At 39.7% G+C, this 13,440-nt stretch overlaps 2 protein-coding genes across 2 annotated transcripts; one reads left to right on the top strand and one right to left on the bottom strand.

Moving 5' to 3' along the window:
• Positions 1 to 234: 234 nt before the first annotated feature.
• On the top strand, positions 235 to 3,393 carry LOC146627566 (protein FAM180A-like). Its single transcript, XM_085357208.1, has 3 exons — positions 235 to 313; positions 2,872 to 2,969; positions 3,064 to 3,393. Exons 1-3 carry the CDS (start codon positions 235 to 237, stop codon positions 3,391 to 3,393), a joined length of 507 nt encoding a protein of 168 aa, XP_085213334.1.
• Positions 3,394 to 4,277: 884 nt separating this feature from the next.
• slc23a4 (solute carrier family 23 member 4) lies at positions 4,278 to 10,556 on the bottom strand. Its single transcript, XM_085357207.1, has 12 exons — positions 10,509 to 10,556; positions 9,780 to 9,914; positions 9,305 to 9,462; positions 7,943 to 8,102; positions 7,312 to 7,493; positions 6,822 to 6,942; positions 6,562 to 6,718; positions 6,048 to 6,301; positions 5,713 to 5,877; positions 5,513 to 5,621; positions 5,328 to 5,423; positions 4,278 to 4,546 (listed from the first exon to the last, which is right to left on the bottom strand). Exons 1-12 carry the CDS (start codon positions 10,554 to 10,556, stop codon positions 4,278 to 4,280), a joined length of 1,854 nt encoding a protein of 617 aa, XP_085213333.1.
• Between the last annotated feature and the right edge of the window lie 2,884 nt (positions 10,557 to 13,440).

Here is a 13,440-nt window from a genome sequence, read left to right as displayed (position 1 = left end):
TGCAAAAATAAGAGGGTGCCTTTGAACCTAATGATAACCAGATGGAAGCATTGTAATCCTGCTCATGAGAGCAAAAGAGAGAGAGGAGGTGGAGAGAAAACACAGTTCTGAAGACAGACCGAATCCGAGAACACGAGTGATGAATAAAGCGTGCCGTCTGATGCTGTGTGTGGCTCCAAATGCTCAGTAAATTTAGAGACCTCTGTGCAGTTTTGCAACCAACATCAGGCAACCATGCTGCCCTGGAAGATGCTTATAGTTGCTCTTTTCTGCTGCTGCATCGAGGCAGGTGCCACACAACATCGGGCTAATGGTAAGACTCAAAATGCATGTATGTAAGTTTGCTACAGAAAAGCAAACAGTTCAGTTTCTGCAAATACTTTTTGAGTATTGGGAATCTTTGCTGAACACAGAGTGATCCTCGTTCCTCACCTGTTCTGTAATCCAGCACCTAATATGTGAGTTAAATAGTTTTAAATGTCTATTTTTAGTCAAAGCATGTTTTAATGTTGGCGGCTGCTCTGGGAGAAGGAGGAAACACTGTGAATAATAAAAAGCTTACAGCAAAGATGATCAGATCAGCTTGTGACAGATGATTCTTTCTGCCTGTGGAGTTTGAGTGTTTTTGTAAATCTTGATTTCATTGCAATTCAAAAAAAAGTACGCCACTCTAGGAAAGCGATTAAAAAGCAGAGATGAGTGTGGGTCACTGACATGAAGGCAAGGATGAAAGCAAGTAGGGATGAGAAGCTGCAATCATCAGGATTAGATTTATTGGGCTCTTTTTTAAGATCAGCTGATAAACATGGGCACCATGTGCACTTTAGTGTTATGATGTTACACCGCTTTGGGCATTTATCCCAGTGTTTCAAACAACTTCCTCCCGCTGCGATGTGAAGCTGCCACAGAAATAAAGTTGGTCATCGAGATTTAAGACTGCAGTTAAAGTCCAGGATCTTTTTTGGAGTTAAAGTCTTAGATGAATAACTTACCATGGCGCAGCACCAGTAAAAACCATGCAAGTGGAACCTCATCCAACCTCACGTGCTTGAAAAAATGCTAATTTTAATAATTTGCTTATATAATATAATATATATATAATTATATCATTTAATATATGCTATTTAATAACTAGGAACATGTGTCTAGTTGGCTGTTTTAGCTTGTTGCGTTGTTACCTATTGTTTGTTGTCCTCTTCTATTGTTTGTTTTAACTGTCTCATGTTTTTATTGACTGTGAAGCACTATGGTCAACACTGTTGTTTTTAATATGTGCTATATAAATAAATTTTGATTTGATTTGATTTGATTTGATGTATGTACATGAAAACATTTCATGTAAAACTGTGCAATAAGAGAGAAGGAAGAGAAAACAGTGTTTGCTGTGATATCTTCTATCAGCAGAACATAAAAGTGAAAACAGGTTTGGATATGCTGGCGTTTAATTACTATTTTATGCAGCTAATTATGAATTATGTCCTGACATAATCGTAATTACCTAAACATGTAATTCAGAGTAATATGTTTCATGAAAATGTTTAATCGCTGTGAATTGGAGAAGTTACTAAAAAGGAAACGCTATCCTGTTCAATAATGCAAGCTCTCGCCGGCCTTATTGAACTGAGATTAATGGAGATCGTTAGCTTAACATAATGACCGACTTGCTCGGTTGATTTAAAGTCTATTAAAATATCATCTCGTTTCATCTGCTGAAATAAACACATGCTGTGAACGTGCTGGCACTGGGTAAGTGGCTCTGGCGTATCAATAGCAATGAATTTCTTAATGTGCTTCCTTTTTTATTTTTTGAACTGAATCACCACTCTGCCGATATTACTGCATGCCGGAGCAGTTTGCTGTCTGTCTTTTTGCACGGTTCCCTCCTGTTTTCATGCTTTTAGGAAAAGAAATTCTGTCACCTGGATCTCGGAATTGCAGAAACTCCACTTTTAGGCATTAATAAAACCACGCCATTATTGGATGTGAGAGACTGGACAATGAAAACTGTAACTTTGTTCCTTTTAAACATGTTAGTTCCATCACTGTCAGCTCACTGGGTCCACCACTTTGACCATGTAATCTAGATTGATAGAATTATTGTGTAGTCATTCATGCTCTTCAGTGTTTTAATCCAGTGACCTCCTGGACTTTTCATGTTGTTTTCTGTTTTTCATGAGATTTTCACATCACCCTACAACGCAGGCTCTCGAACTCTGGTGGTTTTACACACTGACATGTGGCACCAACACCTGGACAGAGTTTTGTCAGATACCTAATGTTTCCATTAGACTCGCTGAGTTTAATCCTAATTAGTGAGCCTTTTCTGAGGGAAAGCAGTTAAAAGTAAGGCAAAGGAACAATTCTGCTTTTGTAAAATTCATATTCAAGTTAAAAAACGAGAGCTTCTGAATTGCATTTGACCCATCAACTTGTTTTTAACATCCTGGCTTAAATCATAAGCATAAGGAATCCCATATACAGCTCTGTACAATCATCTGGAACTTGTTGTACAATCCATGTGCCACTCCACCTTTGATTTCTGTTTCCTTTGAAGTTTGAGGTCATGTCTCATTGTCTGCTGATAGGATTCATAAGAAAGGTTACCGATCACAGACTTTAAAACCCCTATTATAGATTATCTGCTGCTGTGAGCTGGATGAACCTGGATTTCACATCTGTCACAGGCTTCACCTCACAGTAAAATCTGCATTTCATTGTACCATGCAGGGATTATTGCTTACTTGTCACAGGGATTTCCAGCTGAAAAGATTTAAACTGTCTTTTGGATGCATAGAAATAATCCAGATGTGAAACTGCGCATGCTTTCATAACACCCTTGATTCTCATTGTCTGTGTCTCTTGGTGCACCAGCCTTATTTCCAGCTGCAAGTAGTATAAAAAGAGGAGTGACAGCTGCGGTGAACCCCACTTTCATCAGCTCCATCAGTGATGCTCACCTGCTGTTTGAGGTAAAAGAACAAACCTTTGAGTTTTTATGAGTAAAAAGCAAACACTGACAATGTAACTATTAACAGTTACTTCTTTTCTTGTCACTAAATACAGATACTGATGTCTGGCATACAGTTTGAATCCAGTGGAGCGTTTTCGGTCACAGATGCTGAACTAGCTTCCCTTCAAAAGACAAGAAACCTGGATTTCATCTGCGAAGAGATCATTCCGAAAAAGCTAACAGACATATTGAGGCTCATATCCGGTCTTTCAAATCATACTGGCTACCTGCATCAGCACGATTTTGAGCGCACTGTCTTGACTTTGGTGTACACTGCCCATCAGATGGTCAGCTCCGCTACTGAATACCAAAGAGACGTGTGGGCAGAGTCCTTTGTAAGCCTATACAAATCCATCAAGAAGGATCTGACACTGAGAAACTGAGTAAGCAGTGGTGCTGTGACACAATGACTCACTGTTTAATATGCACACAGATGAAAAGCTGAAGTGTTGGAGCTTGCAGCTGGATGGCTGACAGATCCTGATGGAAATGTCCTGTCAGTAAACGTCAGCATGAATTCGTAAAGTGCACAGAAAGAAAATAAACACAATCATTGTAAAATATTAACTGTTACAGCAAATGTTCATCCAAACATGAGGTACTGTATATGAAACAAATTCATATCTTGAATGTAGCATTAAACATTGTGGATTTAATCATGTTCCTGTCATTTCAGCGTTTGTTCACTAGCACCCAGATGTGACGGCATTTCGAGACTAATATGAAAGAATAAAACATCAAGTTTTGAACCAATGAGAACTGCAGGTCTGGATTCAGATGACTGCTCAGGTTTTTTAAGATATACATCATCAACAATTATCATATCACCAGTATCACCAGTTTACAAAAAAGTCTATCTATACTACCTTCCCAGTCAAAGATGAGCCACAACATTAAAACCACTTCTCACGCTGTGGTAAAACAGTCTCCTCCTTAAAGGAAAGTGTTACTCGTCTACAACAATGTTTAGTTGGTTGAAACGAGCGAAAGTCGCTTCCCCATGAATGCCAGAAACGAAGGCTTCCCAGCAGAACATTGCACTGTAATGAAACGATCACTTACCCACTAAGTGGTTGTAACTTTGTGGCTGATCATGTACCTCCCAGTGCAGGATATAATTTGCAAACGTCACCTTAAAAGGTCCTTTAAATACTTTGCACCGTGTTGTTATATTAGAGTGCCCTTTACAAGGTCCAAACTGAGCTGCCTGTGATGGAACTGGTTTTGGAAAAATCCCCAAAATGGCACGCTGGAGTGAGTGCACCGCTCACAGGCCAGCTCCAGTAATAACTTGTGCAGGCTCTTGTTGTCCCAATGGCTGTTTAGGTTCCACGGAATTAGCAACTGCCCCGCATCCATCTGAGGAGTTGGGCATGGTAGGAGGACAAAAGGGGATGTACCGGAACCAGGAGGAAGAACACAGATGAGAGTTGATGCCAAAGGGAAGGCTGTAGACTTTTCCGCTCTCCAGTGTGTTGCTGGAGTCATCCTCATGAGCCTTGTTCCAGGCAAGGATACCTCGTTCATGCTTCGATCCTGTTGGACATGTTCAATGTTTTTAAAAAAACCTGACTCTGGATTATCTCTATTTCCTGATTTGGTTTGTTTATCATAAATGTTGACAACACTGTGTTGTTGATTCTCTAATAGAATATCTCTAAAACATTGTTCTTTTAAATTTAGCTGAAGTGAAAGACACTAATGAAAGGTTAAAAAATGTTACTTATTTTGCTGTTTTCATTTTTAAAGTCCTGTGAAAGAGAAAGTAGACCCTCGCTACAATGACAATGATAATGATCCCAAGCACGCCACCAAATCTAAACCAGAATAGGTAAAAAAAAAAAAAAATCAAGGTGTTGTAAAGACCCATCAAACTTTAGAGCTTGAGCAGATTGAAATTCAGTGCTCCCTTACAGTCAGACCATAAGAGGGCTGTGCATAAACAAATACCTGCAAACCTCAATAATCTCAAGCAATGCCGTAAAGGAGAGTGGGTCAACATTCCTCCACAATGATGAGGGTGAGAAAGGAAATGATTATTTCACCTCAGAGTTCTCATAGTCCTCACTGTAGAGTCATAGAGTCTTGTGTAAACTTTCTTTTTCACATTACTTTTCATTCTGACCCTTTCTTAATTAATTGAATAATCACTAAACTAAATGAATATGTCCACAATACTCAATACCCTAAAAGCATTCTGAAAATCATTTTCATCAGTTTCATTAAATTGCCATGTTTATCATAACCTCAGCTCTGTGCTTCAGTGTTTTAAACATGGTGAATTAAATACATGCAGAACAGTAACAAAGAGCAATACCTGGAACGGTGTTGTCCAGTATGAAACCAAAGAAGCCACCGACAAACATGCTGGTTGTCAGAAGTACCTGTAGGACCTGATCAAGTTCTACCACACCTGGACACAATGTAAACAGTTAGACCTGTGTTTAAATGATCAGGTTTTTTGAAAAAAAATTCTAAGATTAGTAAAGATTTTCTGTCCACCTGTAGAAATAGCTTTGGAATTCTTCAATATCCAATTTGGAATAACCAGACCAGTGAACATGGAGAAGCCGAAAATGAAGATGTTTCGAGACGAGTTCATGTCTGCGTACTGAAAATGTGACCCAGAAACAAAGTCTAGTTAAAACCGACTCAAATCAAAAGAAGAAAATGTGCCGACACGTTTGAGCTTCAGTACAAACCTGCAGATTTGAAACTCCGGCTGCAGAGATGACACCAAACATAACCATGAACATTCCTCCTATGACAGGTGACGGGATAGTGGTGAATATAGCGCCCACTTTACCAAATATACCCATGACAACCATCAACACTCCACTGGCCACAATCACCATCCGACTGCCCACCTGCAAAAAATAGAAATTCTCTCAGTTTTCCTGAGATCTGAGTGCACTGAAATTTGTGCTTAAAATGCCAAATTTAAGGGAGGGAAAGAACTAACAATGCAAAAAACTGCACAAAACACCAAAAAATCCAAACAGTAGCAAAAACTTCATAAAACAGCAGGTCATCTCACCTTTGTGATACCAAGGGCTCCGACGTTTTCGCTGTATGAGGTGGTACCATTTCCAGTACCCCAGGCACCTGCCAACAGGCAGCCTATCCCCTCAATACCGATACCCCTGTTGATGGCATGTTTTGGGGGTGGTGGAGCTCCAGATAACCTAGCACAGGCGTGGTAGTCCCCAACAGACTCTATCATAGAGGAAATTACACCAGCCAAGATGCCAATCACCCCTGCCAGGCTGACAGTAGGTCTCCCCCATTGTCCTAATTTTGGAAACGCAAGCAAGTTGAAAATGTCACAAATGCATAATCTGCAAAATATTATTCTGAAAATAAGATAACTTTGATGACTCTGTGAGTTTCTTCCAACACATCACTGAGCCACACTGTGGTACTGGATGATATTCCTCGTCATTAGAAAGAAATGTGGGTGGAAACAATGATCCCATTCAGTCTGAGTTTAGTTAAAAATCAGAAACAAAGAAAATGACCAAAGTTGTTTTAACGGAGCTTTTCTATCTTACCTGGGTACGGGAAAACCAGCCAGGGAGCCTGACTCATGACATCTCCCTTTAGATCGGTGCGTGCAAGGTAACCATACTTGTCTGGTTCAGCAGGAAGTACATTGTAGACAGTCAAAATGTAACAAATGGTCCAAGATAACGTGATTCCAAGCAAAACCTTGTGATGCATTAAAACAAAAACACCTTGTTATCTGTTTTGTTTGGCTTTAATATTAAAAAATTAATAGAAAAAAAGAAAAGACTCAATGTCTTCAACGTACAGGAAGAATCTGAAAGACGTAGACTGGAGAGGTGTGCAGTCTTTTATCCTTGTTATATGCTGGAAAGGGCACTGGTATGTGACGGAGGTACTGCGAGAACAGGATGATGAGTGCCGTGGTCCTGTGTGACACAGACATAAAGGGGAAAAACATCGTGTAAATATTGCTGAGATGTAATGAAGAAAAAGGAAAGTAGATCAGCTGTACTGGATGTTGGGCAAGAAAGTTTTAATAGGCTTTTCTCTGCAGCCTTAAGATTAAAGCTTTACTGGGTTGAAGGCGTATTATTTTCTAAAGTCTTGCCCAGGCAGGACTGGGAGCACGCTTAACACAACCTAACACGCATTTTATTGAGAAACCTGCTTTAAGGTGGCATGAAATATTTTTTATACAAATCTCTCTGGCAGTCTTTAAATATTCGTTTTGTCATTTTTATGTTATGTAGAGAAATGGGGCCTTTTTAGGGACTTTATTTAGAAGTTTTACCCACATTGCAGAGATGCCCCAGTGGTTCCCAGCACTGCTACCCGCTGAGTCAAAGAGGGACAGTCCAATGAGAGAAATAGTAGGAGCGATGGTGAGAGGCCCAATGAAGCGCATGAAGAGGCCAATGAGGCCTGAAAAACCAACCAGCACTTGGAAGACTGATCCCACAATAATGGATCCCTGAAGCTTAAGAAAACACAAAAATGTTGACAGTCAGAATTTGGAATTCGTAACCTCATTAACCTTTTTGTACTAAAAAACATTTCTGTTGTTATTTGCTGACAAACATTTCCATTGCCTTCCATAGACTTTTGGGATAAAATTCTATCTGCCTCACCCTTAAGTGTTTCTGTTTAACAGGACATGTACAAGTCTATAAGCCAGGAGCTGCAACCTCCACCAGAGGGTTCCAGTCTGTGGCTCAGCATCATGCATGAACTTGAAGGCTTCCAGCATAGGCACTAGGACCACTACAGACGCTAATCTGAAATCTTTGTGCCTCCCTGGAAGCACTTTTTTTTTAACAAGCTCAACTAGTTTGCAGTTGGAGAGAGCAAGTCAGACGAGTTTTTAGAAAAATGTAACCAAAAATGGGATCAAAGTGCTGAAGGTTCAGACTGTCACAGTTTACTTACTGCTCTCATTCGACTTTGCCACACTTCTATGAAGTGTGTGGACGAGGTGTTGACTAGGCTGGCATTTTGAGTCCATGCAGGACACGTCCACTCTGGCATGGAGAGCAGTGCCATGGAAGGAGCCAGTAATGTGAATGTGCCACCTTGGAGAATCGGCAGCCTGGAAATAATTAACACAATACGAGAGAGCAAACCATCAGTTACTGTATCTTTGGGTGATTGAAATGCTTAGACTGACTGAGACAGTGTCTTCTGTGCATGCATGTGTTTTTTAAGACCTCTCTGACGGCATCTGCAGTCTATTTATTTGAATCGTGTACAAGGAAATGGTTAATTTAAACCATGTGAAGAGAGTGTGACTTGTTATGCAAACTGTTAGACTGAAAGTTAAGTCAGTTAAAATAATCTGCCACGTAATGACCCTCATTATGCTATTCTCATAAGCAGTGCATCATTCACACACGTCGCAGAAGAAGAGAAGTTTTCTTGTGAAAAACAAAACATGCAAACATTTCTTTTGATGAAACATCGGAAAGTTTTCGTTGTGTCGTCGGGACGCTAAAAGCACCACTAAGTGCGAGGCTTGTTTTCCCTCACAGCTGACTTGCAGACATTTTGGGAAAGACAAGAAAGCATGAGTGGTGCTAAGCCAGAACAATGTGGACTTAGCAGGAAGTAGATTCCAAACATAATAAGATAGAAATTCCTCCGTTAATCCATCTGTGACACCAGTATTCAGGCAGGCTGAGTCTGCAACCACATAACAGAAGTTCAGAGCAACAACATACAAGTTTGTAGGCCTCCAGAACAGTGACATCATGTTCGCTCTCCTGTGCATGTGTCACTGTTTACAAGGAAGTTTCCATACTGGTATTTTAAGCAGAAATTAATTAGCAAAACAACTAAATACTATTTATTTGACAATAAAAGCTGAGTTCTGTACAGTATAAAAGCTCAAATGGACTTATTTCACCTCCATGAAGCTTTCAAATACTACTCGGTGTTCATGCACATTCATTTTGGCAGACATAATAGTTCAAAAGAGGTTAAGAAGAAAGGCAGAATGGCTTCTCTGTTCTGGCTGTTTAATAAGAAGAAGAAGCTTAGTTAATTCCATCCTGCTGCACCACTGCGTTGGACAAATACTCTCAGAACATCAAAAAGCACTGAATGAACAATAAATTAATGTAAATCATCTTACATTAAATAAAAGAAATATAAAGCACTCCAGAATCCCACAATGTAATTCATGACTGCAAAAATTCCTAGTGCATATCCCCAGGAGACATCCCACAGATACAGACAGCCACGCAGCCTTACAGCCTGGTTTTCAATAAGTAATGTTCCTGCTTGTTTCCTTACCTAATGCCAAAGACTACTTGCAACAGAGTGCAGACCCCAGAAACCAAGAAGATTGTACTGATGAGATGGCTCTGTGTGAGGCCATCATGCTGCAGACACAGTCCCTGGGACAGAATCAGGGGGATGGCAATGATACCTCCAAATGCAGTCAAACAGTGCTGAGAGGGCAAAGTTGGGGGAAAACAGAGATTCATTTAATCGTTGTAGGATTTACACATTAAAAAAAAAAAGGTACATGGTTGATGTTTGTACACCACCTGAGAGATTACAGTGAAGGTTCGGTGCAATTAAAGTCCAATTTCACTATCTGGCTTACACAACTAAAACCAAGCAACTAACACTCAAGGAAATGTCAAGCGAAAGCTGGTCATGTTTACATTGTTACTTTAGAAACAATGCAGCAAAGCTGGCTCCTAATCATTGTTAAACATGACCAAAGGGAAACAAATCAAAGAAAAAACCTTTGTTGACATACCTGGATTCCTAAAATGATGCACAGGTACCAGGGAGGAACATCTGTTACACAGTATGCTAGTTTGTTACTGCACTCGTCCGTAGAGGAGGCTGGTTCTTTTTCGTTGTCGGGCAGATCACAGAAACGTCCTTCCAGCTTTAGTTCATTAGAAGAATAAGCAGACATGTCAAACTAGAACATTCTGCAGGGATCTATCAACACTTGTGATCCTCAGTTCACTGTATGCATCATTCACAACTGACTGCCCTTTGTTTAAAAAAAGAAGCATGTATTGATATGTTTTTACATGTTATCTATAAAATGTATGTAAATAACTATAATTAAAGAACTTAATTTCATGTTTCTCATAACCAAAATATTAGAATAAGATGAAAAGAACAGGGCAGTCAGATAAGTCGTTCCATTTTTCAACACTAGGAATCAAGAATTCCTTCTATAATCATGTGATGGTAGGAAAACCTTCATTTCACAGATACTTTAAAAAATCTACTCATGCTTCTGTTTCACTCAGCAAGCAGCTGTTTGATCTTAAACTAATATGAGGCTGTTTAATCATATTAGTTACTGCAGTTACTGCAGGTAAGAATGTGGGTTATTATTTATAATCCACATGGACACCTGAGAGTTATGAATGCCAAGATGTGATTCTGAATCCAGTGCTTACAACTGTGTAGAGATTATGCAATCTCTCTAATCATTTCCTAATATAAAATTAAAAGCAACACTCACCGCAAAGGTATAGTTGTCAAGTCCATTACTTTCCTTTTCTGGAGCCATGTCAGGCTATAGGTCCAGTTTGTGGTCTCCTGAGCCGAGAAACAAAACAGAATGAAAACCATTAATCAGAGGGGAGGGATCAGGAGAAGCATCTGATAGAGGGGAGAGAGCGTACAGACGGGTCGGAGCAGGCAGAGTATTACGAACGCGCAGAGTTCAGACATGAGACTGCAGCTTTTGTTGATCAAAATGGATCCCACCTGCAGCTCATGTGAACCGAATTACAACAGAATCAGCAGCTGACCGCCCGGCATTTGGCTGGCAGGAGATAAAATCTCTTACCAAGAACTCTTTAGGCAAGAAAGTATTAAAAGATTTAATTCCTCAGCATAGGTCATATAATTCTAAAGCTGAAGAAGCAGCAAGTCTGCTGTATGTGGTGACCTGTGCTCAGCTCTGCAGTCAGAGATGTTTAACAGTTAAAGAATACAGCCTTTAGTTTGACAAAGACTTCCCCCTCCCAGAGTTTCTTTCTAAATTTAACACCAAATGTTTGTTTTGGAGGGTAAACTTCTGCAGTGATCACATGTTGACAAATAATCACAAAGCTGGTATTGATAGATGACTAGAAAATGTTCTGTAGATGTTAATTTAATTTCCTAATTTACTGTATATTTCTACTTCCCGTAAAATGATAGTAAATCAGATTATATTGTTAGGAGTTTGATAACAGCCCACCACCACTTCATTAATGTGCTGGACAAGCAGCAGAAGCTCATCCTCACACTGCTTGCATCCATTTCTGTGTGCATGTCATATGATTATTAGTGCACATCTCTTCTTATTCCAAAATCAGGATCTAAGGCACACGCTGGCAGCACAAAGACACCAGTGAAAAGCAACCAATATCATTCATCCTTAAAGGATACGAATGCCTGTGGAACTCTCCGTTCTGTCATTGCCTGGACATTTGAATTCTGCAAAGGTTTTCTGAAGGAAAAGTCAGGTGATCACCAAAATGAGAAGGTTTCCTTGTCAGGTAGAGCAGAAGTGTTAGAACTAAATTAGAAAATACAATTTTAAACTAGAATCCTGAGAAAGGGTTTATCCTGACTGCTGTGGAGTATTTAAATAGTTGAGCTGGAATCTTGGGACGTATCCAACAAATAAAATAGCTGAAGAAAATTGAGGTCACATGAAACTTACAAACCCAGGAGAGTAGCAGGAGTGGGGCATCATGCGGTCTACTCTGAGTGCATGTGACTCACATGTCAGCGAGCAAAGGCCCGATTGTAGAAACAGTGTTATTTTTAAAGGCTTAATATCATTTGCAAAAAAGAAACAAAAACAAAAAAGAGAAGTGAATATTAGAGGATAACTAATAAATACAAACACTCAGCCGGGGTGTAACATAAAAGGTACCAGCAAAAAATGACTCTTAAACCAAAACTATTGAACAAGCCTTGGCTCTGCAGCATCTTACTTACACAATTAAAGCGTATAAGAAGAGGTGAAATGAAGAAAAGGAAGCAAATGGACGGTCACAGCAGACGGCTGCTCCTCCTGGAGCCAGTTCTGTTTATTATTGTTATTACTTTGTTGTGATTTGGTGTTATCAAATAAAACTGAATTCTGACTGAAATGAACACACACACACACACACACACACACACACACACACACACACACAGAGAGAGAGAGAGTGAGGGAAAGACAGCTCTCTTCCAAGAAGACCAATAGGAGGCCAAAGGTCAGTGGAGTAGCAATATCTGGTCAGTGATTGAAATACCAATGGAAAAGAAGTCTATACAAATAATGATTTAGCACTGAAACAAACAAAACTGCTGAACGACACTAAGATTTAATGAAGCTCTTATTCTTGTAACATGCTGGGAGGTGCAAATGAGACATAACAACGTTGACTGTAATCTTTTACGGCCTCGGTCTAAATGTTTTGGCTCTTATCTTGTGTCTGATTGCATCCTGTGACCTTCATAGTTTTACGAGCCGTGCAGTTTGGTTTGAACTTACCGGAGTTTGCCGGTAAGAAAGCGCATGTTGTTACTCCTTATAGTTTTCTCACCATACCTTCGATTAAGTGTGAGCTTGCTATAATTGATTAGCTTCTCTTGGATATGATGTATTGTGTTCGTGTCTTTATCAGCCCTACTTAGCTCTGACTTGGAATGGTGCATACCGGATTACCTAGAGATCACAAGAGGCACATGTGCGTCACATTTTGTGACTCATAAGTGGTTAATGAGTTAATATAAAGTATTTAAACATGTGCATTGCTTACCTTCAGCCCCCCAAGCTCAGAGGGTTCATGCTGTTCATGAGGGTTCATTATTATATTCAGAGAATTACAAGCAGGTTCACTGAGAGGCCGGTACCACTAGATGGAGACAGACCACTTTCTCCTACACTCTGCAGCTCAGTGCTTTTTTTTTTAGTTGAACTAAAGTGTCAGAGTGCATACAGAGGCCAAGGTGATAAAGATTACCTGTGCAATAAATCAGGCGATAAGAAAGAGAAGCAATGATTTTAAATTTGTTTATGGTGAAATTTTATCAAGGTGATAATCAAGCTGCAGATTTAGAGTACAAATCTATCCTACAAAACAGGAACCTGGTGTCCTGCTGATTCTGCTGAAGGAAATAAAGACTCAGAGCAAACTGAACTACTCAGTTCTATCGTGATAACATCGTGATAACAACCAGATGCCATTATCTGGAGAATTAATTGAGCACACACCTTAAATTAATAGCTTATATATGAAAGATTAAAACTTTGAATGCTGGATGCTGAATGCAGTATTTCTTTTTCAAAAGTATGCTGTGGCATAATGCAGTAGCTCCTCCTCTTTATGATCATGTGACGCAGGTCAAACATTTGCTCATAGCAGTGGGAGGACACTCATGTGTTCTCACCTTGTAAAGCATTG

This window comes from Diplotaxodon limnothrissa, linkage group LG7, assembly GCF_057381915.1.
Source record: "Diplotaxodon limnothrissa isolate DT_005_m linkage group LG7, D_limnothrissa_male_GT1.1, whole genome shotgun sequence".
Taxonomy (NCBI): Eukaryota; Metazoa; Chordata; class Actinopteri; order Cichliformes; family Cichlidae; genus Diplotaxodon; species Diplotaxodon limnothrissa.
Note: the sequence above shows the minus strand (reverse complement) of the source record. Positions and strands in the feature narration are given on the sequence as shown.

Coding starts and splice junctions, on each gene's coding strand:
- slc23a4 (XM_085357207.1), bottom strand. CDS start 10,556: ATGGCTCCAGAAAAGGAAAGTAATGGACTTGACAACTATACCTTTGCG. Junction 8,103..9,304: donor CAAGTAGTCTTTGGCATTAG/GTAAGGAAACAA, acceptor AATTATTTCCAG/GCTGCCGATTCTCCAAGGTG. Junction 6,943..7,311: donor CACTGGGGCATCTCTGCAAT/GTGGGTAAAACT, acceptor TGTGTCACACAG/GACCACGGCACTCATCATCC.
- LOC146627566 (XM_085357208.1), top strand. CDS start 235: ATGCTGCCCTGGAAGATGCTTATAGTTGCTCTTTTCTGCTGCTGCATC. Junction 314..2,871: donor CACACAACATCGGGCTAATG/GTAAGACTCAAA, acceptor TTGGTGCACCAG/CCTTATTTCCAGCTGCAAGT. Junction 2,970..3,063: donor ATGCTCACCTGCTGTTTGAG/GTAAAAGAACAA, acceptor CACTAAATACAG/ATACTGATGTCTGGCATACA.